We start from the raw sequence: 24,725 nt of genomic DNA, 5'->3' as shown, positions 1-24,725 counted from the left end.
CCTAAGGGGGGGTGGATTGTGACATCCCACATCGCCCAGGGAAGTGATCCTTAAATGTATATTCTCATCCCTACCTAGCACGAGGCCTTTTGGGAGCTCACTGGCTTCGGGTTCCGTAGGAACTCCGAAGTTAAGCGAGAAAAGGGCTAGAGCAATCCCATGATGGGTGACCCACTGGGAAGTTGCTCATGAGTTCCCAAAAACAAAACCGTGAGGGAATGGTAAGCCCAAAGCGGACAATATCGTGCTACGGTAGTGGAGTCGGGCCCGGGAAGTGATCTGCCCCGGGCCGGGATGTGACAATACCCCTTGGAATTCAATTTTCATTAACTAAAACCCACAATTGTAAAATTTTCTAATAAAAACCCAATGATTAGGCTCCAACTAAGCAATATCCATAATTAAGTATGACTTGGCAAAATTAGTATTTTTGGATGTCTAAATTACCCCTAATATCATGAACTTTGGGTCTATTACTTGTTATCTACATTTATTTTATATTATTTCATTCAATTAAACTTTTTAAAATGTTTATGCAGATTTGGAAAAGAAACATTTTAGTGTCATGATTTCAATGCATATTAATAACAAAAATTACATGATATTAGAGTTTTGATTCCTTATATGGTTGTTTTCACGTTTACGTAAAAATAAGCATTTTTTTTTATCCTTTTCAAATAATTGTAACAGGTAAATTAGTATTTTTCACAAATATACAAATGTTGTTTTATTCAAAATTACCGATATTTTACATATATAAAATAACAATATAAGTTCTAGGTAAAACAATACATGCAAAATAATTTACCTACAAAATAAATAAATAAATAATGTTCGATTCAAAAGTTAAGTTATTTGCATACACACACCCACACACACACACACACATATATATATAATATCAAAATGTGCCTAACATATGTAATAATACATGCAAAATAAATTACCTACAGAATAAATAAAAATGTTGATTGATTGCAAACAACACATAATAATATATAACAAAATGTGCCTAATGTATACATGCAAAATAATTTACTTGCAATGATTGTCAAAGAAATATAAGAAATGGAATAGATGATTGTAAGACAAGTATAAAGTAGATACTTTTGTAATTTACCTATAGAATAAATGAATGTTGATTGATTGCAAACAACACATAATAATAATAAATGTGCCTAATATATGTAATAATACATGCAAAATTATTTACCTGCAAAATAAAATGATGTTTTCAGCCAATTGATTCAAAGTTAATTAATTACCTATATTCTACTTAAAAATGCCTAATCGAATAAACAGTCCTCGTGGTGATAAAGTAATCGGAAGATAGTCATCGTGGTAAAAAAATTAGGATTTAAATCCTTGTGGTGGAGTCCATTAGCAAATTTAGTCCAAAATTAATTTTTCCATTACTTGTCTGTTAAATACAGGGATAAAAATGTATTTTAACGTGTACGTCTTCTTCTTCCTCCCTCTGCGTTTCATCTATTTATATCTTACAAAGATGGAGAATCTGCTTAATAACGGCTTCTGAAACCAAAAAGGCATGGTATTTCTTCGCCCCTTCTTCAGCCCTTCAATATTCATATAGTCCAACCCAATCTTTTCAGCCTGCAATTAAATATATAAAAACAACCCACTAGCTTGGAATAAGTATTCAACGAAAGCAAAATCGCAGAAATTCATCATCCCATTCCAATGGTAAAATTGACATGTAAGTTGTAACGAAAGTGAAAATCTTGACATTCTAAGAAACAAAAGAAATTTTGCAGATAACTGGAATGGCGGAAAAGAAGAATGGAACTACTTACTGTTTACCAAAAATAAGTACTACACCTTTTGAAAGAAATTCAAATAAAACACACAGACGAGGGATGTGCGGCAACCTAACATAACCACTGAAACGTTTTTGTCTTCAAATGAGTTATTGCGGGGTAAAAAAAGAAAACCTTTTGATGGTTTTGTTCTTTTTGCCGGTAGGATTTTTGATGAAGTACAATTAGTTTCAGAAGCTAGTTTAGATTACTGTTGTGGATTAGGAAGGAAATTGACATGAAATTTTGTTTAGTTTTTGTTTCCCATTTTCTGGAGGATCACAATTTTTCAGCCCCGTTTGAAGTTCAATAGTCTCGGTGAAGTTACATTTTTTTACGCATTCATGATGATGGAAATACCCTATCAGAGAGTATCATTGTGAGGTGAAATGGAAATAGTGAGAAATTGATTGGTTTCTGTCAGTACTACATTAATTGAAGCTGAAGAATTCTAACCAGCTTCTGTATCTTGGTGAGATATGAATAGATGAAATACAGAGAGATGATGAAGAAGGTGTACACGTAAAAGTACATTTTTATACTTGTATTTAACGAACAATTAACAGAAAAATAACTTTTGGACCAAATTTTCTAACGGACTTTACCACGAAGGTTTAAATCCTAATTTTTTTACCACGAGAGCTATCTTCCAATTACCTTATCACCACAAGGACTGTTTATCCGATTAGGCCACTTAAAAATATAAGTAATTTATTCAACACATATATAATAATAACAAAATGTGTTTAATGTATACATGCAAAATAATTTACCTACAATGATTGTCAAACAAATATAAGAAATGGAACAGATGATGGTAAGACAAGTATAAAATAGATACTGTTGTAATAATAAATCACTTATTTGCCATAATTATGTTGGATAATTAAATTCATCAACATAATTAGAGTGTTGTGGCACAATTGTAAATATTTTGAAAATAATAGGTATTTATTTGTTTACATGGCAGTTTATTTCAAATTTGGATTATGTTCAAAACGGAATGGATTTTTGTCAAAAAAAAAATAAGTGTTGCATGAGTTTATATCTAAAGAACACTAAAAAAAATTGTCTATAACGACCGACTATAAGCTTCTTTGGTATTAATTGAGATGAATTGTTGTTATCATTGAATTAGTTCGCATTCACATCGGCATCTAGAAAGCTTCTTTTGCAGGTCAACGCTTGTTTTATGTTATTGATTCATAATTTGTGCGTTGATTTTGTTGGATAGGGATCATCTCCATATCTCTTCCTCCTAATCCACAAAGTTCAAGAATTCGAGTCATTGAAATTTGATCAAACGGCTAAAGTTATTATAACTTTTAAAGTGGGCCCCTATTTGTAGTCATTGAATCAAATTTCAATGGCCCAAATCCCCGAACTTGGTGGATTAGAAGGAAGGGATCCGGAGAGGACCCCTTTCGGATTTTGTTGGAGGCATTGTTCCAGTTAAAATTTAAATATGTTGGAGGCAGTAAGAGGCTCTATATGGGATTGGAAAAGTGGTGGATATAGCCCATTTTAGAGCTTCAAGGAATCTTTGAGGTTTTATAAAAGAATCTCTCTCATTGAGGGGCTAGCTATTTCCTTCGACCTTTATATAGGGCTATAGATATTTATTTATACAGTAATTTGATTATGCGATAAATTTTTTCGTTAACTTTTTTTAAATTGATTTTTGGACGTGTTATCTTAATTTTTTTTTTTTTTTATGACTTTCAACCTAAAAAAATTCAAATTCTTACAAAGTTAGATTTCATTACTTATGAACTGTTCGTTGGATTTGATTCTCTTATCTCAATCTCATCCATTGAAAGATATAAACCCTCACTTCGCCCTCTGAAATAATTTGATTTTCTCGTACAACACAACAATTTACCTAGCACCAATTGGTAAATTAGTATCATGCAATTTTGAAATACTTATTTGAAAATTTCACCCATCAATGCCCATAAACGTTAAATCAATTTGAAATTTTAATTCTTATGGAATTTAAAACAATGATTAATTAGCCAAATTGCAAGAAAAATATGTAAAGAAAAAAGAATTAAAAAAAAGAATAAAATGAGAGTATAAGTGTATTCTCAAGTTCTCAAGTAGAGAGTGAGTAATAAAATTTTGCTCATTTGCTACTTTGTTGTGGGACCCACTGTTTTTGCTATCAAATAAATGAAGTTGCTAGCCCAAGAAGTAGATCTAGCCTTATTTTTCAGTTCATTGGGAATGAAACTTCTCACAAAAGCATGAAATGTAATAGCCTTACATAGAGTAAAGCTCCTAGGGGATGCTCTAACAAGGCTCAACTTGAGCACAATATGTTACTATTGATGCATCAATTATGGGAAGTCCAACTTTAATACTACATAGCCCTAGATGCTAGGGCTTTTTTTTTCTTTTTTTTCTTTTTTTTCAATTAAATTGTCAGGCTGAGAAAAAAATTGTAGGAGGTAAGCTGTTTTGATCGGTCCCTTATTTATCTTTTTTAAAGAAAAAATAGACGTTTGTTAATTGTTGTCGCATGTATACATTATTTGTTACATCCAATAATTTATCAATATATAATACCTGGATGTGATACAAAAATGTAGTGTTTTTTGCCGACTGTTTTTCTTAACGGTGGCGAAATAGACACCTCCATCACAGCCACGTGGCCTGAAATTCTTGATTTCTTCATGTATTTCTCCATCTCTCTATCCCTTGCGGCATCTCTCTGTTTCCTTCGAAGTTGGTAATCGGATGGAGAGAGGAAGAGGCACTGTGAAAAATGGCGAAAGAGAAGCAGAAAGAGAAAGGATAGAGAGGATAGAGAGCCAACCAGACATTTACTTGCCATTAGCAAGTTAACTGGTTTATTTCTTTTCAACGTTCACCATAGTTTTAGATATTTAGTTCTCAATTCAAACCATCGACTTTCTGTAGTATTTAGTATTACGTTCACAATTTTTAACCTAAACTCCTTAGTTATTTAGTTGTTTTTGTTCGCTTTAGTTTTGATTCTTGAGACATGTTGATTTTATTGACCTACTGAAATTGCTATTTTTTATTTACACGTCAATGCACAGTAATTTATGGAACCCAAGAATCCTGAAACACGGATACATCCTCTAGTCCTTGCCAATTCATTGATGCCCGCCTCATAATTAGAACAAACTTGGTCATTTAGGCCAAATCTGGTGCCCAAAAACAGATTGAATAACTCACAAATTTAAAACTTGTGTTCAAATCTTTCTTCCAAAATATCGTTTGTATAAAAAAAAAAAGTAGTTTAACTATAGAATTTAATCCCAAGTACCAAACTTTTTCCTTATGTTAATAAACTATTCCTATTCTTATGAGAGATTAAACCAATAATGTTAAAGGTCTCAATTATTTGAGATAAAAAATAAAAAATAAAAAATTGTTCTCCAAACAAAAGAAAACAGTAGGACACTGCCAATCAGTAAGACGCAAATTAGGTGGCCGCCAGTCAAGAACTTTGGTTAAGGCTGTGGGAGACGCTAGTAAATAATGACCAGGAAAAGCATGTAATTAAACGAGGGTTAGTGGCCGCCAGTCTAGAACTTTGGTTAAAGGTCGTGGAAAACAATAATAAAAAATGACAAGGAAAACTAACTCCCTTAATTAAAGAAATATTAACTAAAAATTCTCAAAAACTTTAGTTTTAATAAAAAAAAATGACAAATAAATGGGTAAGTGAATAGTATCAGGAAAGGTAAAAATATCATTTTTTGTGAAAAGTAAACATGTGACATCCCACATCGCCCAGGGGAGTAATCCTTAAATGTATATTCTCATCCCTACCTAGCACGAGACCTTTTGGGAGCTCACAGGCTTCGGGTTCCGTAGGAACTCCGAAGTTAAGCGAGAAGGGGGCTAGAGCAATCCCATGATGGGTGACCCATTGGGAAGTTCTCGTGTGAGTTCCCATAAACAAAACCGTGAGGGCGTGGTAGGGGCCCAGAGCGGATAATATCGTGCTACGGTGGTGGAGCGAGCCCGGGAAGTGATTCGCCCCGGGCGGGGATGTGACAATTTGGTATCAGAGCCTAACCCTGGCTGCGTGTGTACCGACGAGGACGTCGAGTCCCTAAGGGGGGGTGGATTGTAACATCCCACATAGCCTAGGGGAGTGATCCTTATATGTATATTCCCATCTCTACTTAGCACGAGGTCTTTTGGGAGCTCACTGGCTTCGGGTTCCGTAGGAACTCCGAAGTTAAGCGAGAAGGGGGCTAGAGCAATCCCAGGATGGGTGACCCATTGGGAAGTTGCTCGTAAGTTCCCAAAAACAAAACTATGAGGGAATGGTAAGCCTAAAGCGGACAATATCGTGCTACGGTGGTGGAGTGGGCCCGGGAAGTGATCCGCCCGAGGCCGGGATGTGACAAATTGGTATCAGAGCCTAACCCTGGCCACGTGTGTGCCGACGAGGACGTCGGGCTCCTAAGAAGGGTGGATTGTGACATCCCACATCGCCCAGGGGAGTGATCCTTAAATGTATACTCCCATCCCTACCTAGCACGATGCCTTTTGGGAGCTCATTGGCTTCGGGTTCCGTAGGAACTCCGAAGTTAAGCGAGAAGGGGGTTAGAGCAATCCCATGATGGGTGACCCACTAGGAAGTTCTCGTGTGAGTTCCTAGAAACAAAACCGTGAGGACATGGCCGGGGCCTAGAGCGGACAATATCGTGCTACGGTGGTGGAGCGAGTCCGGGAAGTGATTCGTCCCGGGCGGGGATATGACAAAACAGTACCGAAAATATTTTGTTAAAACTCTTTTTAATTAAACCAAGTGGCCTAAACAATTAATTAAAAAAAATTCTAAACTTTCAACCAATTTTATTATAACACTTGATGTACTGGCTATGTTCCCGTCACACACTCCCCTCACATTTCTCTCTCTATAGCTCATTTGCACATTTTAACCATCTTGTCGGTAACTTTTTTTATTTTTTATTTCTTAACCTATAATTAAATGAATAATTTGGTCATTATATGAATGTTTAACCATGAGTTCTTCTGCCTTGCGAATATAAATAAAATGGTTAAGGCAAATGCCTTTATTTGATTTTGATTTTTAATTGTCATATTTTGGTATTATTAAAAACCAGATAAACATTACCAAGCAAAGCTTGAAAACTAAATATAATTACTAAAATGTTTATCAAACTCTACTTAAGAGCAAGGTTTTAAAAAATGCTAGGAACTAGTCGGGCGGCGGGCTAGCGCCTAGCGCCTAGACGGGTAGGTGGGATCTAGAAAGGCGCCTAAGCGGCCTAGGCGGATTTAGGTAAATTTCTTGTATATCTTGTAAATAAATACATATGGACACATAAAAAAATTATACTTGTATAAAATCCATACATAAGATAATAAAAGAATAATAAAATACAAAAAGAATATATAACAAGTCTAAAATTTAGAAACACATTAAGCATAACTAAGTGTGGGACCATGATTTTCTAGAGATGTAGTAAGACAAATCAGAATACGAATATCTTAGAAATTCGATCATGGACTTAACAGCTTCCATCACGGAGCTGCATAGACAGACCAGCGATTCCATTGTCATCTTGCTCGAAGTAGGGGGCAAAGTCTATTGACTTTAATAAGATTGACCATGCTTGTTCAGCAAGATACATAAATTTGATATGGTATAGAATCACCCAGGTTTCCTAAAATCTAGAAGATTCCTACAATCTAAGGATTTGGTGTGCACCGCAAGTAATCATACCACTAAGAGGATTCAATATTTACTCCTAGATATCTTGTGGGATTCTCCTGGTTTAATACAAATTATATATCCTAAAATAACTCTATCTCAATTAGTATAAATACACCTTTTTAGGGTTCATCTCTGGTAACACAATTATCGTACACTTATTATCTTGCAAACTGCTTGAGTCTCAAATATTGCTTACTAACTTGACCGTCGAAGAGTCTTTGACCAGTACATTACTGATCCTTAGGTTGCTTACGGTTATTTGTTATAGGTAATCGAGTTTGAGCATCCCCACCCCTCAAGGTAGTGCGCGAATTTAGTTCTAACACTAAGCATGTTGTGCAAATTCACAACTAAAAAATTGGAAATAGTGGAATGTCCCGTACTCGATGTTGATCCTCTTTTGGTAGCTTATTAAAAAGAATCAACCAAACTAAAATAAAGTAGCAAACTAGAATGAAAGGACGCCAAATAATGGAAGACTAACTTTTAATAGGAAACCGACGACGTATAGTTTCATAGCAATCAGAAAACGAAAAATCTCCAAATGTGCGTCCTAGATTAACAATCCTTTTCCTCATCAATTATAAGAGGCATCTCTAAAATCTCTTTATCTAACTCTGGAAAAGTAGAAGAAAAAAAGAAGAAGGAATAACCGATTTTCCCATATCATAATGTCTGAGACTTTGTCTGAAATAGAGAAGGAGCAAGCTCAGTAGCAGCAACAGCCTCCATAATAGGCATAACCAACCACTTATCAATCCAAAGAGAAGTACTAGAACCAATCCAATTGCTCAGCGATAATTCTAAAACAAGACATGAACAATAGATTAATGTCGGGCCATATAGAAGATTGTTTGTAACAAGAAAAGTATAAATAACCATGTAGTTGAAATCGCTCCAAAAAACTGTAGAGAATCAGAAGTAATAATAACTCATCTAATGTGCCACTTAGTATTATGGTCTGTTAGTATTCATCTTCACTTGTAAGTGAGATATGTTATGTTTGATTTTCGCTAAAGGCGGAGTTGAACCACATAATACGTTACCCAGTATGAGACTTAGCCTACTCTCCAAGCCTTAATGTAGATACTATCGTTTATTAAAAAAAAAAAAAAAAAAAAAAAAAGAACTCATCTAAGATTTAAGAGAACTCTAATATCTAGAGAGCAAAAATCACATAAACCGCAATCCATCCTCTTTTTCGATGCACAAATCCGAGACAAAAACCACTGACAATTTTCATTGAACTAACGTCAGCAAACTGTCACAATTTTCTTTGAACTAACGTCAGCGGAGCATATCTGGTGGGAAAGTGAACGCCCGCCACAAAGAATTGATTCCAGGAATTTCCATGTCCTTTCACAGACAATCGGATTCTTCTTCTATTTAATTAACAATTATTGCAATGCGCACTCCCTCCTCTCACTTTCACTCAACCCTTAGCGCCTCACGGAGCTCACAGCTCAGCGTCGGTACGGCGGCGTCGTCAGTTCCCGATTCATCCATGGCGGAGGCCGATTCCAGGTCCCTCTCATTCTCCTTGTACCTCAATCCTCCGTTTCCTTCCAATCGCATACTTCGTCAATAAATTTAAAAAAAAAATGAAGCTTTAAATTCAATTGTTTTTCAATCTTGTGGATTCAATGCAGCAGTGTTGACTCGGATTACGCGGAGATCATTGTAGTGCGTCATGGCGAAACGGTCTGGAATGCTGACCGTAGAATCCAGACATTTACTTGCTATTAGCAAGTTAACTGGTTTATTTCTTTTCAACGTTCACCATTTTCTTATAACCGTTTTAGATATTTAGTTCTCAATTCAAACCATCGACTTTCTGTAGTATTTAATATTACGTTCACAATTTTTAACCTAAACTCCTTTGTTCGCTTTAGTTTTGATTCTTGAGACGTGTTGATTTTATTGCCCTTTTAGGTTTTGTGTTTGGGATGCCTTCTTGATGTTTTAGTTATACTATTGAAGTTATCACTTTACCTACTGAAATTGCTATTTTTTATTTACACGTCAACGCACAGTAATTTATGGAACCCAAGAAACCTGAAACACGGATGCATCCTCTAGTCTTTGCCAATTCGTTGATGCCCGCCTCATAATTAGAACAAACTTGGTCATTTAGGCCACATTTGGTGCCCAAAAACAGATTGAATAACTCACAAATTTAAGACTTGTGTTCAAATCTTTCTCCCAAAATATCGTTTGTATAAAAAAAAAAACATAGTTTAATTATAGAATTTAATCCCAAGTACCAAGCTTTTTCCTTGTGTTAATAAACTATTCCTATTCTTATGAGAGATTAAACCAATAATGTTAAAGGTCTCAATTATTTGAGATAAAAAAAATAAAAAATTGTTCCCCAAACAAAAGAAAACAGTAGGACACTGCCAATCAATAAGACGCAAATTAGGTGGCCGCCAGTCAAGAACTTTGGTTAAGGCTGTGGGAGACGCTAATAAAAAATGACCAGGAAAAGCATGTAATTAAACGAGGGTTGGTAGCCGCCAATCTAGAACCTGGTTAAAGGTTGTGGAAAACAATAATAAAAAATGACAAGGAAAACTAACTCCCTTAATTAAAGAAAAATTAACTAAAAATTCTCAAAAACTTTAGTTTTAATAAAAAATGACAAATAAATGTGTAAGTGAATAGTATCAGGAAAGGTAAAAATATCATTTTTTGTGAAATATAAACAGTACCGAGAATGTTTTGTTAAAACTCTTTTTAATTAAACCAAGTGGCCTAAACAATTAATTAAAAAAAATTCTAAACTTTCAACCAATTTTATTATAACACTTGGGGGGCGTTTGTTTGACCGGATTAAGGGGGACTGGACTAGACTAGACTGTAGTCCCTTGTTTGGTCTGGACAAGGATTAGGTTTAATGGGACTAAAGGGGACTCGCCCCGACTGAACGTTTCACTAAACGTTCTCAAGGAGACCCCTCGATTTTAAGCGGACTGCTAGTCCTATTCTCTCCCCCGCTGCTGATCCCTCGTCGTCTCCCTTCTCCTTCGCCCTCTCCCTTCTGATTCGCACCTTCGCCCACTCCCTTGGGCCTTCATTATCCCACCCAAAAGCCTAAACCTAGACCTCAAACAAAACTAAAAAACAATCCATTGATTCCCTTCCTTTCTTCTTCGTTCAATTCACTCTCTTTCTTAGCAAAATCATCATGGTTGCAACCACCAAACCACCACCAGACAACCATCACCAGAAGCTCGCCGTCGATCTCCGCATTCGCGCGCAACCCAGACACAAGTCGGGACCGAAAGCATACCAAATGCTCAAGCACCTGCGAATCCCCACATAAATTCAAAACAAAAAGGCAAAATCACCAGAGAATCCTGAGATTTTTTGAGAAAATCAGAGCAAGCACTGCGTGGAGAGCTCCGATGAATCCTCCACGCGATTCTTCTGCATAAGGAAAAGAGGGAGAGGTTAGGGATAAAATGGACGAAGGGAAAAAAAATGAGAGGGGAGGGAGAGAGTTGCCGGAAAAAAATAGGGAGAAGTATGCAGAGAGAGGAAGAATATTCTGGAAAAATGGTGAAACAGAATAAAAAGATAGAGATGAGAGGGAGAATGGCGGAGGAAAAGAGGAATAGGCTAGAGAGATAATTTTAGGAATAAATAAATAAAAAGATTTTGGTCCTTACAGAAGGATATATGATTCTAGAAACGAATAAAATGATAAATTAATAATATAATATTAATAAATATAGATAAAATAAATATAATATTTGAGTTAGATAATTATCTAACTTCTTAGTCCGACACTGCACCAAACGCTTCACTAAACTAGTCCAGCTTAATCTAGTCTAAGCCAGTCCAGCTTAATCCCTGAAGCTAATCTAGTCCGAGACAGTCCGGTGCAACAAACGCACCCTTGATGTACTGGCTATGTTCCCGTCACACACTCCCCTCATGTTTCTCTCTCTATAGCTCATTTGCACATTTTTACCATCTTGTCCGTAACTTTTTTTATTTTTTATTTCTTAACCTATAATTAAATGAATAATTTGGTCATTTTATGAATGTTTAACCATGAGTTCTTCTGCCTTACGAATGTAAATAAAATGGTTAAGGCAAATGCCTTTATTTGATTTTGATTTTTAATTTTCATATTTTGGTATTATTAAAAACCAGATAAACATTATCAAGCAAAGCCTGAAAACTAAATATAATTACTAAAATGTTTATCAAACTCTACTTAAGAGCAAGGTTCTAAAAAACGTTAGGCGCTAGTCGGGCGGCGGGCTGGCGCCTAGCGCCTAGGCGGGTAGGCGGGATCTAGGCGGGCGCCTAAGCGGCCTAGGCGGATTTAGGTAAATTTCTTGTATATCTTGTAAATAAATGCATATTGACACATAAAAAATTATACTTGTATAAAATCCATACACAAGATAATAAAAGAATAATAAAATACAAAAAGAAAATCTAACAAGTCTAAAATTTAGAAACACATTAAGCATATGTGCCATATAACTTAAGACATTTTGAATGACTATATCTAAGTTTTTAAAAATAAAAGTAAAAATCCCACGTAATGGGTTGAATGGTTCATATAAAACTACTAGGAAGCCATGCCAAGCATCCCTAACCAAACCACGCACATCCATCGCCAACGAAATCCTCTCTCTTCTATTTATGATTTTATCTGAGTTGGTGTCCCACTTTGAAATTTGGAACACCAAAATCGGTCAAAAAAGCATCCTTCCCCATTTCAACAACCATGTGTGTGGTGTGACCACTCCCCTAGTTCCCATCACTCACATCAGCAATAGACTCACAGACAAAGGAGACCATCTTTTATTCTTTTTTATTCTTTCCTTTAAATATAAAAATTTAAACAATCAAATAGTATCTTGATTCTGAGCATTCACAGCCCATTTTTCCTTTTTGGAAAGGTGAACTTAATGCTAGCTGTCCAATCGTGATTGGACGAAATTAAAAAATAAATTAAATGGGAAAGTTTGAGGGTGGGTGGTCACGTGAGAATGAAAGGATGAGAGAGAAACTCATTTTCTCATCTTCTTCCTCCTTTCTTCTTCGCAAGAACTGAAACCTGCAAACTTAGTATTGAATTTTGAATGTCTATATTTGTATATATGTGTAACTTACAAGGAAAGCTCATATATATATGAGCGGAAGAAAGGAAAGCAAAACATAAAGAAAGAAAAAACAAAGCATGAAACATGGAAGCATAAAACATGGAAGGAAACATGGAAAAGTAAAAAGCAAAGCATGAAACATGGAAGGAGAAAACATGGAAGGAAACATGGAAAAGTAAAGTTTCTTCCAATACTCCCCCTCAAGCTGGATCAAGGGGATTAATTGATCCAAGCTTGAACAAAAGACGTTGAAAATCAGCAGAGGGTAATCCTTTTGTGAAAATATCCGCAAGTTGATCATGACTGCACGTGTAGTGAGTGTCGATCACCTTGGACTGAACTTGATTTCTGACGTAGTGACAATCAACTTCAATATGTTTAGTTCGCTCATGATATACAGGATTCGATGCAATGTGCATCGCGGCCTGATTATCACAGTGTAAGGACATGGGTTGTTGATGAGGAAAACCTAAAGTCAATAGAAGGCTTTTGAGCCAAATAAGTTCACAAGCAGTGGACGCCATAGCACGATACTCTGCCTCTGCACTAGAGCGTGCAACAACACTTTGTTTCTTGCTTTTCCAGGTAACTAGGTTGCCTCCCACAAACGTACAAAACCCAGTGGTAGACTTGCGATCGAGAGAATTGCCTGCCCAGTCAGCATCGGTATAGCCTGAGATCTGAGTGTGACTATTGTTGCGCATAAGAATTCCTCTACCAATGGAACCCTTAAGATAACGTAGCACACGATGAACAATCTTCAAATGATCCATGCTTGGAGAGTGCATAAACTGGCTAACAATGCTGACAGCATATGATATATCAGGACGTGTGATAGTCAGATAAATGAGTTTGCCAACCATTCTTTGATAGTAACTTAAATTGGGAACTGGATCACCGTGAGTTTTTAGCTTCAAGTTGCTATCCAAGGGGGTACGAGCAGGCTTGCAATCTGTCATTTTTGCTTCGTGAAGAAGATCCATGACATACTTGCGTTGGTTGAGGAAGAAACCCTTGTGAGAGTGTGCCATCTCGATGCCCAGAAAGTATCTGAGATTGCCAAGATCCTTGATAGCAAACTTGTTGTTGAGATACTGTTTAAGAGCATTAATCTCTGACATATTATCACCTGTCACAATTAGATCATCAACATAAATGAGCACAACTAGTTTACCCACTAAGCTGGAACGAACAAATAGCGAAGAATCCGCAATACTTCGACAAAAACCAACCCTTTCCAGAACATGACTGAGCTTGGCATACCATGCACGTGGACTTTGCTTGAGACCATAAATGGATTTATGGAGTTTGCACACCATTTCTGGATTGTTTGATTGAGGATGACCTGGGGGTAGCTTCATGTAAACCTCTTCTTCAAGTTCACCATGCAGGAAAGCATTTTTAACATCCATTTGAAAGAGAGGCCATGCATTGTTAATTGCAACCGACAACAATACTCTAACAGTGTTCATTTTTGCCACCGGAGCAAATGTCTCTTTATAATCGACGCCATAGCTTTGTGTAAAACCTCGAGCAACCAAGCGAGCCTTATTCCTTTCGATTGTGCCATCTGAATGAAACTTATTTTTGTACACCCAACGACTCCCCACTGCCTTCTTTCCTTTTGGAAGTTTCACTATAGTCCATGTGTTATTTTCATGGAGGGCTTGAAGCTCCTCTGCCATAGCATTTCTCCACTCACTGTAAAGATTGGCTTCTTGAAAACTTTGAGGTTCTCGAGCTTCATTAATGGCACTTAGGAATGTAGCAAAAGAAGATGAAACTTTGCTATAATCAATAACATCAGTCACGGGATACCTGGCAGTGTAGGTCACATAATCATGCAACTTGGATGGAAGTTTCCTCTCTCGTGCAGGATTGCGACGAACTGTAGGAGATTGAACTACAGGTATTTGAACAACATCATGGTTGGAAGGATCACTGGAGGGTGCAGTGTGAATCTCTGATGAGGAAGGGTTTTCATCTTCAAGATGTTCCACCGAGTGAAGGTTAACATCATCCGGCACATGATCACTAGGAGTGCATGTTGCATCTTCTCCGTTTGGATATGGAAAAGGAAATAAGTCCATCAAATGCTCCCCCTGTCTAGAGTAATCCAGTGATTGTGAGAAGTAAGGAACATGTTCTTCAAATTTAACATCCCTTGAAACAACCATTTTTCTAGTTGTTGAATTATAGCACTTGTAACCTTTTTGGGTAGATGAATAACCTAGAAAGACACATTTGGCAGCCCTTGGGTCTAGCTTGTCACGATTTTGAGTTTGAATGTGAACAAAGCATGTACACCCAAAGACTCTCAAATGGGAAAAGTTGATCTTTCTATTTTTCAAGACCTCATAAGGTGATTTAAAATTCAACACTTTACTAGGCAATCTATTGATGAGATATGCCGCAGTAAGGACTCCTTGAGACCAAAACTTCTTAGGCACATTCATGTGAAACATAAGAGCTCTAGTCTTCTCAAGTAGATCTCTATTCTTCCTCTCGGCCACCCCATTTTGTTGAGGTGTTCCAACACAGCTTGTTTGGTGTAATATACCATGCGTGCTCAAGTAGTGTGACATGTTATGAGACATATATTCTGTGCCGTTATCTGATCGTAAAATATGAATTTTTGAAGCAAATTGGGTGGCCACAAGTCTATGAAAATCTTGAAAAACTTCCATCACTTCACTTTTAAATTTCAAAAGATACAACCAAGTAATCCTTGTGAAATCATCCACAAAAGTTACAAAATATTTGTATCCATCAAAAGACTCTATAGTTGGTCCCCAAACATCGGAATGCACAATTTCAAAAGGGTTACTAGCCCTAGACAAAGAGGAAGTAAATGGTAATCTAGTAAACTTAGAAAAATGACAAACATCACAAGGACATGTAACTTTGCACATATTTGGGAACAAGGTGGATAGAACTTTTTCAGAAGGATGTGCTAGACGTTGGTGCCAAAGTTGTTGTTCTTGAGCTAAGCTTGAAGTGACTTGAAAAACCTTGGGAACTTGAATATGCTTGGAAAGATAGTAGAGACCATTTAAGAAAAATCCTTCACCAATCGTCTTCTTGGTGACTACATCCTGAAAGATCACATTTTTGGGAGAGAAAATGGCAAGACAATTTAATGAGTTTGTGATCTTGCTAACAGATAAAAGTTGAAAAGGGAATGAGGGAACATAAAGAGCCTCAGACTCGACATCACTTGAGATCAAATGTATTTTTCCTTTTCCCACAACCATAGCATTTTTTCCATTGGCAACTGACACTTGGGATGGAATAGAAAATTTTTCAAATTTATGCAAGTTTGTAGACTTGTTAGTCATATGATCAGTGGCTCCAGAATCTATAATCCAATAATCATGCACATTACCAATGCTGAGAGCAGTTGAGAAGGAGTGTAAGATACCTGGGATGTCCCTTTGTACCACGCCTTCATTTCCAGCCAGGAAGCCAGCAAACTGTCCTAGTAGTGCAGTTTGATTGTTGTCACACTGATTTAGTAGTCCTTCACTATCTCCAAGACCTTGTTTCTTGTGAAGAAACATAGCAAACTCGTTGATCAGTGCAGCTGGATTAGTGGTGAACTTCAGTGCTCCATCAGAAGAAGTTGTGGCAACATGATTTGCCTTGTAAGAAGGGTTGTACGAGCCTTTCGAGACACCTTTGTTATCCCTAGGAAACTTTGGTTTTAACTCTGGATGAAGAATCCAGCATCGGTCTCTTGAATGCCCACCAGCATCACAATGGCTACATTTTAAGCCAGTTTTCTTTCCTTTGTAGCCTCTCTCTTCACCAAGTTTTTGGTTAGAGAAGTAAGCCCTAGCTTCTAGTATATTTGCCTTCATGTCCAAGGTCATGACTTTCCTTCGAACCTCTTCTCTTTGAATTGTGGCACACACACTTGAAAAAGAAGGCAGGTCGGGATTCATGAGGATATGGCTTCGAAGATCTTCGAATTCAGGGCTCAGGCTTGCTAGGAGTTGGAATATTTTGTCTTCCTCGGCTCTTTTAGTTAGAACAGCAGCGTCGATGGTGTATGGTCGATACACATTCAGCTCGTTCCACATAGTGGTCAGCTTTCCAAGATGTTGCACAAATGGCTTCCCTTCCTGTTGCAAACCAGCAATGTCCTTCTTTAACTGAAACACTCTAGCCGCATTGTTCTGATTTCCATACATTTCCTTGAGATTTTTCCAAAGAGTCATGGAGGATTCAACATAGCTAAAAATTTCTGCAATCTTACGATCCATGGAATTGAGTAGCCACGACATGACCAACTGGTCTTTGCATAGCCAAGCATCATACTCCGGTGAGGTAGTCTCAGGCATTGGAATAGCACCATTAACATAACCAAGCTTTGATCGTCCTCCCAGAGCAAGAGAAACTGCTCTCTACCATGGAAGATAGTTAAACTCATTTAGCAAAACAGAACTAAGACGTTGATTTGGGTTGATATCAATATCTGAGTGTGGTGATGGTGGAGTAGCATGAAAGCCGTCTCCTTCCAAATTTACTAAGCTTTCTTCAGCCATGATTGAAGGACAAGAAGCTCACAAATCTCTCAAGAGAACACCACAGAGACAGGCCGGTTAGGGTCACTGCTCTGATACCATATTGAATTTTGAATGTCTATATTTGTATATATGTGTAACTTACAAGGAAAGCTCATATATATATGAGCGGAAGAAAGGAAAGCAAAACATAAAGAAAGAAAAAACAAAGCATGAAACATGGAAGCATAAAACATGGAAGGAAACATGGAAAAGTAAAAAGCAAAGCATGAAACATGGAAGGAGAAAACATGGAAGGAAACATGGAAAAGTAAAGTTTCTTCCAATACTTAGAAATTCCAGAACATGTTGCACTCATCCTTTCTCAAGTTTGAAAACAGAAAAAAATTGAAATTCCAGATCGCTTAGGCCAACCAGTCGGCCTCCTAGGATGCCCAAGGTCCGCCCAAGCCGCCTCCGCGCCCGCCTAATTCCTTCCCCGATTTTTCTCTCGATTAAGAGTTAATCCCGGTGGTTGGCCACCATCCAGCGCCTAGACGGCCACCTAGACCGATTTTTAGAACACTGTTGAATTGTCACCAAACCAAAGTCTAGGCCTTAAGAGTCACCAAACTCTACTAAAAAATTAATGACCTCATATATTGTCACTCACGTGCCCTTTTTGTTGAAGTCGATCAATTTAATGAAATGCTCATTTGATAACCATTCTAGAGTTTTTAATTTTTTTTGTTTTTTTTTTAACTAAAAGCTTGTTTAGTAATTGCCTTCAGTTTCAAATATATGATGCATGAAAATCAAAATCAAGCCAAATTATGAAACTAAAAAAAAGTGGCTTTTAGTTTTTTATTTTCAATTTTTATACCATACAAGTTTTCATTTTTCAATTTTTTTTGGAAAATCTCAACGGTACGACGAAATTTTATTGATTTGAAAAAAAATTACACCTAATCAGGTAGACATAAACCTTACCCCTCATAAAGCAAGAAAACCGAAATACAAAAAAAGAGGAGGGAATAAACATTACCTTCTTGAAAAAGAAGATGCAAGAAAAGAGAGGAAGCATAAATCTTATTCTTGATAAAAAGAAAATAGAATAAAAGGAAGGGAGATCTATGACCAAACCGCTCTAAAATAAAAGCTACAAGGTAAGAGCTTGGATGATAAACTGCAAAACAAAAAGTAAAATCCAAAAGAATTAGGTAAAAAAGAAAATCACACATAAAAAAAGGGAGATAAACATGTAAGCCGTCATGCCCAAGAAATTTGAATGTAGAAAAAAGAAGAATCTTCATAAGAGGAGCAACATGCCAAACAAGTGAAGATGAAAGAAGTTCTAAAGTGGCTAATATGTCAACAAATGCCTTCTTTTCTCGAAATGTATGGGAGCAACAGTAAACCATGTGTTGTAACGTAGAAATATAGTTTTTCCAACAAGTCCGGAGCGACCAAGAAGGAGAAAAAGAACTAGAAGCAAAGCAAGGTATCACATTAGAATAGCCATGAGCCAACCCCGCGCATGAGCCAACTCCGTAGCAAGGATGACAGCATAAAGCTCTGTACAGAAAGAAGTACGATGGCCCAAACTCAGGGAGAAACCACCAAGAAAATAACCTGCAGAATCTGGGAAAACCCCACCATATATAAGCTGCAAGATCTGGGTTGCCTTTAGCAATATCATCCTTATTCACTTTGACCTATGGAAATGGAGGGGCATGCCAAAGAACATGACTATAAAAGAAGCTTTACAGGACCCAAGATTCTAAGAGAGACCAAAAATTGCTTACCAAAAATACGACGTACATGACCATGAGTGAAAACTCCAACCTACCTAATCCAGGCAAAGTAGAACAACATAAGCATAAAAAAGGAGGCCTACTTTCAAACTTTACTTTATTATGCGTCTTCAACATCCATTAATAAGTAAAATCATAATGCTAGCCAAACATTGTGAAGTTGTGGAGAAACCCGTTTGACACAAAAACAAATCATAATGTTAACCATGTAGTTGAAATCGCTCTAAAAAATAAACACTGTAGAGAATCAAAAGTAATAATAACTCATATAATGTGCCACTTAGTATTATGATCTATTAGTATTCCTCTCCACTTGTAAGTGAGATGTGTTATGTTTGATTTTCGCTAAAGGCGGAGTTGAACCACATAATACGTTACCCAGTGTGAGACTTAGTCTACTCTCCAAGCCTTAATGTTGATATTATCGTTTATTAAAAAATAATAATAATAATAATAATAATAAAAACAAAAAAAATAAAAAATAAATCATCTAAGATTTAAGAGAACTCTAATATCTAGAGAGCAAAAATCACATAAACCGCAATCCATCCTCTCTTTCGATGCACAAATCTGAGACAAAAACCCCTGACAATTTTCATTGAACTAACGTCAGCAAACTGTCACAATTTCTTTGAACTAACGTCAACGGAGCATATCTGGTGGGAAAGTGAACGCCTGCCACAAAGAATTGATTCCAGGCAATTTCCATGTCCTTTCACAGACAATCGGATTCTTCTTCTATTTAATTAACAATTATTGCAATGAGCACTCATAACCCTCCTCTCACTTTCACTCAACCCTTTAGCGCCTCAGGGAGCTCCCAGCTCAGCGTCGGTACGGCTGCGGCTTCAGTTCCCGATTCATCCATGGCGGAGGCCGATTCCAGGTCGCTCTCATTCTCCTTGTACCTCAATCCTCCATTTCCTTCCAATCGCATCCTTCGTCAATCGTTTTTTTAATCTTGTGGATTCAATGCAGCAGTGTTGACTCGGATTACGCGGAGATCATTGTAGTGCGTCATGGCGAAACGGTCTGGAATGCTGACCGTAGAATCCAGGTCCTATTTTTCACTTAAAATACGTTGTTTTGTTAGTTGTTTGATGAGTAGAGGAATGGATTTGGATCCTCTCCTGAGATAATGGAGAACCAATCATCGTAGGTCGTTGAATTTTTATCCAACGGTTACAATTGTCGTTGGATTTTTATCTAACGGCTAGAAATAGAAAGTCCCTTTAAAGTTATATGATTGTAGTTATTGGATAAAAATCCAACGGCCAATGATGATTGGTCATGATGATCCTCTCTATTAGCTCAGGACAAGATCCAAATCCTAGAGGAATACCCTCAGCCGTACTTTAAAATTTAAGTAAGGCCCTTCTGGTCTCTTTGTTTTCAGTAAACTATTGGACTGCCGCACCCTTCTTTTCTGAAAAAAGTCAACTTATGTTGGGCAGGGGACTTTGGATGTCGAATTAAATGACGCTGGGAGGCAGCAAGCAGCTGCAGTAAGTTACGAACTGTATATATACGTGCTATTTGAGGAACTCATATGACAGTTTTGAGTCTTACGTACCCTTCGCTTGTAAATGTCTGACAAATTTTTCGTTTATGCCCTGAAGCTGGGTGATAGATTATCCAAGGATCCCAAAATCTCCCTTGTATATTCTTCAGACCTGAGTCGAGCTTATGAGACTGCACAGATAATTGCATCCAGGTGTGGTGGGCTAAAGGTAGGTAATTTTAATTTTTTTTATTTTTTATTTTTTGTTCTTTGTTGCATCTACTAAAGCAAAGCAGATTCCGTAAATTATAGTACCGCAAGTGCTTCCTTCATGCTCTAATCTAGAAATTTTGGACAGAAATGAAATTGGAAGCTGCGTGTATAAATTTTCCGCGTTTTGGTAATAAGTAAACAACAAAATGGAGTCAACTCAGCTAAATACGTGCTACAGAAAATTTATACTGGATAAAAACTAATTTCGATCTGAAGCCAAATGTTACAAAACTTTTGGGTTAAATTCAGGTTGTTTCCGATCCTGATCTACGAGAAAGGCATAAAGGTGTTCTTCAAGGACTTGCATACCATGAAATTCCCAAACTGTATCCTGAGGCTCACCAGGCCTTTTTATCTGGTGACACAAGTAAAGATTTCCCGGTACGCAATCTTCTTTGACTTTGGTTTTAAGCATACAGCACTCGGTACTTGTTTGAATTCTGTAAGTAGATCTAAAATCCACATTATAAAAGTAGTCCAATGAGAAATTTTATGGAATTGGCCGGTGCGCCTTGATTTCGGACTGTCTTTCTGAAATCTTGGTACTGCCTGTCTTCACAGTCGGGGAGAGAGGACTCATGGCATATAAGATTGCAATATTAGTATTGTTCTTTCCTGCCTAATCATACAATACAAATTTATGTTGATTCCATTATTCTACCCATGCAGGGTGCTGAAGAGAGTCTTGATCAACATTATCAACGCTGCACATCTTCGTTGCAGCGAATTGGCAATAAACACAAAGGTATGTTATCACGGGCGGATGTCTCATTTGTATTTTTACTGCTACGGAATTCGTAAATATTTTCTTTGATATTACATGAGTACTTAAGAAAACTAACTGGTTCTTTGTGGAATGTAACACATGTCATAACTAAGCCGCAATAACAAATGCCAATTTAGATCAGTGGCGACAAAAATTACAATCTGAATGTTTATATCTGGCTTGTTACAATCGCAGGAGAGCGAGTAGTTGCGGTCACCCATGGGGGTGTCATACATACACTCCTCAGGAAGGGTTACCCAAATGACGATTTTATTGGCAAAATTATACCCAATACATCGATCCATGTATTTCACTTGTACGATGACGAAAAATGGACCGTAAAATCCTTGGGTGATGTTAATCACCTCAACCAAACTGATTTTCTGCAATCTGCTCTCGGTGGGGACGAAAAATCTGCTTAGTCCGTGTGTCGGGTTCTCTCGCAATTTGTAGTAATGAATTGAATGCTGGAACTGCCTAGTCACTATTCAGTAACAATGTCATTTAGCTGATGCTGGATTATCGGATTAAGGTGGCCTATGTTCTTACAATCGAATGAGAATAATATGTTGTATTGCTTGATATGGTTATTGGATTGGAAGAAGTTCAAGCAGAAGATAATTTATCATTTACCAAATGCAATCTATTAAAAATTCTACTATATATCTATGCTCCGAAGTATCTTATGCACTGAGGTTTTGGCAATTAATTCTTGGTCTTGGATTTCTAACAGCCTAAAACCTCGGTGTATAGGATGCGTCGGAGCATTAATCCCGCATCATTGTATTCCAACATCAATTAGGACACTATCATGTGAGCTGGAATCGTTCTCTAATTGGAATGAAGGAAGTATTCTCCTTCCAAAAAAGTCATAATCCACCCCTTACGGATGGAAAAAAAAGATTAACAAGTGTAAAATTATTTTTAGAGAGCCAATAGCAATTCTTAAAAACAAATAAACTTTCATACATGAAATAACAATATATATGAAATTTTAATACGTTATTGTACGTAGTATATGAGGACCTTAGAGACTTACATATCAGAAATCCAATTAGGGATCTTTCGGATTGAAGAATCTTAGATTATGGACTCTTGTAGGTAGTCGATGATCCAACCGATGGATCGTTATCGAATTTTAGTATGTTATTGTATGTATTATTTAAGGACCTTTGGAATCTACTAATCAGAAATCTGATATACGAATCTTCCGAATTGAAGGAAATACGGTAGACTTTACAGTGGTTGGCTCCATTAATCTTAGTGAAGTGATATTTGGTCTTAATGGATGATTAACGTAATTAAATGTTAATATGGTGCTTCTTTGATTCATTGGATCAATTATTTTCTTGTGATTGTTGACTTGTCATTGGAAGATAGTGTGAGGTATGTGATGGATGAAAAGGAATTCTTGGTTATTATATATTTTTTTGAAGTAATCTAGAATCTAGTGAATTATACTTGTTGAATTTCATGGAGTGATTTTGGAACTTTATGTTATTTTCCTGCTAAGAGATGCCATGAGAAACGTCGGGGTTAATAATGGTGAATTGAGAATGGCTTGATTCATTTTTAAGGTACGTAGCCAGTCTAATAGAGGTTAAATATAGCCATGGAATAAAAGCAGAATTATTGCGTAGTGGAACCATTGATTGGGTTTTGGGTCATGCCTTGGAGGTGAGACATGAGAGATGTACAGGTACTTGGCGACGTCACATGTTGATCCTGACGTATCTCAAGATCGAGGTGTGATAATCTCAACTAACTGAATTTGCAAATATTATCCCTCTAGTAGATTAAAAAATTTATATATATATATATATATATATATGTATGTATATATATAACTCATATGCCATTTTTAATAAATGAATAAAATTAAAAGCTTGTTTGATAACTATTTTAGTTTTTAATTTTAATTTATTTTTAAAATAAAAAACTTTTTTAGTCACTGTTTTCAATCGAAAACAATGTGACATAAAGATCAAAACCAAGCCAGATATAAAACAACTTTTCTATTACCACCCATTCTCTTAGTGTAGATAATATTGTTTGTTTAAAAAAGACAAGTATGTGTAGGATGTTTTAAGTATCTGGAGTGCATTCAACAGTATATATGGGTGCCAATAAAACAACCCTTGAGGAAGATTGAGATTTAATAAAAATCTAGTGTTAGATTACGTATTGATTATAGTCCATTGATGTGTGCTTAATTCAAATTAACTAATGTTTATTTTATTCAATGTCTCCCATTAAATATTTAAATTTATTAATAAACACATTTTAATTTATTTTTTGACCAAAAAAAGTTTTTAAATTTATTAGTTTTATTTAGCATTCTTCAAAGTTGAAAGACTCAATTAATGTATTTAAATGTTATTACCGAAATGTATTATATTAAATTAATGTACCTAAATGTTTGTATCAAAATATATATACTGAAATGTGAGTACTTAAATGTATGCACCGAAATGTATTATAATGAATTTGATGTATCTAAATGAAGAATACAAGGTATATCTAAATGTATTGTATGACAAAAATTAGTTTATCTAAGGTTTACAACAAAATATATTACGATGAATGAAATAAAAATTATAATTATAATGAAATATAATTAACACATTAAAATTAAGAAGAAAAAGAGAAATAATTAAAACATTAAAATTAATTAATAAATACGGTGATTAATATATAAGAGACTAAAATTAAATTTTAATCTTAGTCATAGTTTTAATTTAAATGTCATCATCGCCAATTATTAAAATAAAGTTTCCTATTATAAAAACTACAAAAAAAATAGTTTTAATTTTTTATCTTCAGTATTTATACCATTATTTGTTGGGAAAGTAAACGGCCAAAAGAACTAGATTCCAGGCAAGTTCCGTGTCTTTTCACAAACAGTCAGATTCTTCTTCTATTTAATTAACAATGACTGCAACGCGCTGTCTGAGTCCTCTCCTATATCTTTCGCTCGGAAAAGAATCCTTTTCTGTGGATTACAGATTCTAATGCTGATCGTTTATCGTACATTGTACGGTCAGAAATTATTTTGAATTTAAAATTTAAAATTAAATATAAATAGTAGCTAACGAAAACTAATCACATAATGTACAATGAACGGTTACGATCACTGATCCTTAGAAAAATGATTCCGCGAGGATCTTTTTTCCCTTTCACTCAACCCCCTCGCGC

The 24,725-nt window shown here is 36.2% G+C and overlaps 1 protein-coding gene, 1 long non-coding RNA gene and 1 pseudogene across 3 annotated transcripts; 2 read left to right on the top strand and 1 right to left on the bottom strand.

Annotated features, from left to right (window-relative positions):
• The first annotated feature begins 8,959 nt into the window (after positions 1–8,959).
• LOC148690741 (uncharacterized) lies at positions 8,960–9,546 on the top strand. The gene is made up of 2 exons (XR_015957303.1): positions 8,960–9,069; positions 9,195–9,546. It is a non-coding gene; the product is annotated as an uncharacterized LOC148690741 (long non-coding RNA).
• Positions 9,547–16,189: 6,643 nt separating this feature from the next.
• On the bottom strand, positions 16,190–17,527 carry LOC137717211 (uncharacterized; annotated as a pseudogene).
• Positions 17,528–19,721: 2,194 nt separating this feature from the next.
• On the top strand, positions 19,722–22,112 carry LOC137714258 (phosphoglycerate mutase-like protein 4). Of its 2 annotated transcripts, none has more exons than XM_068453515.2 (7): positions 19,722–19,876; positions 19,972–20,047; positions 20,445–20,495; positions 20,610–20,720; positions 21,014–21,145; positions 21,434–21,509; positions 21,726–22,112. In XM_068453515.2, exons 1-7 carry the CDS (start codon positions 19,752–19,754, stop codon positions 21,950–21,952), a joined length of 798 nt encoding a protein of 265 aa, XP_068309616.1. In that variant the 5' UTR covers positions 19,722–19,751; the 3' UTR covers positions 21,953–22,112. The 2 variants fall into 2 exon arrangements, with proteins under 2 accessions (XP_068309616.1, XP_068309612.1); XM_068453511.2 differs by having other exon boundaries at positions 19,731–19,876; positions 19,969–20,047.
• The last annotated feature ends 2,613 nt before the right edge of the window (positions 22,113–24,725 follow it).

This window comes from Pyrus communis, chromosome 15, assembly GCF_041283825.1.
Source record: "Pyrus communis isolate YQ-2024b chromosome 15, ASM4128382v1, whole genome shotgun sequence".
Lineage (NCBI taxonomy): Eukaryota > Viridiplantae > Streptophyta > Magnoliopsida > Rosales > Rosaceae > Pyrus > Pyrus communis.
The sequence above is the reverse complement of the archived record's forward strand: the minus strand, read 5'-3'. Positions and strand labels throughout refer to the sequence as shown.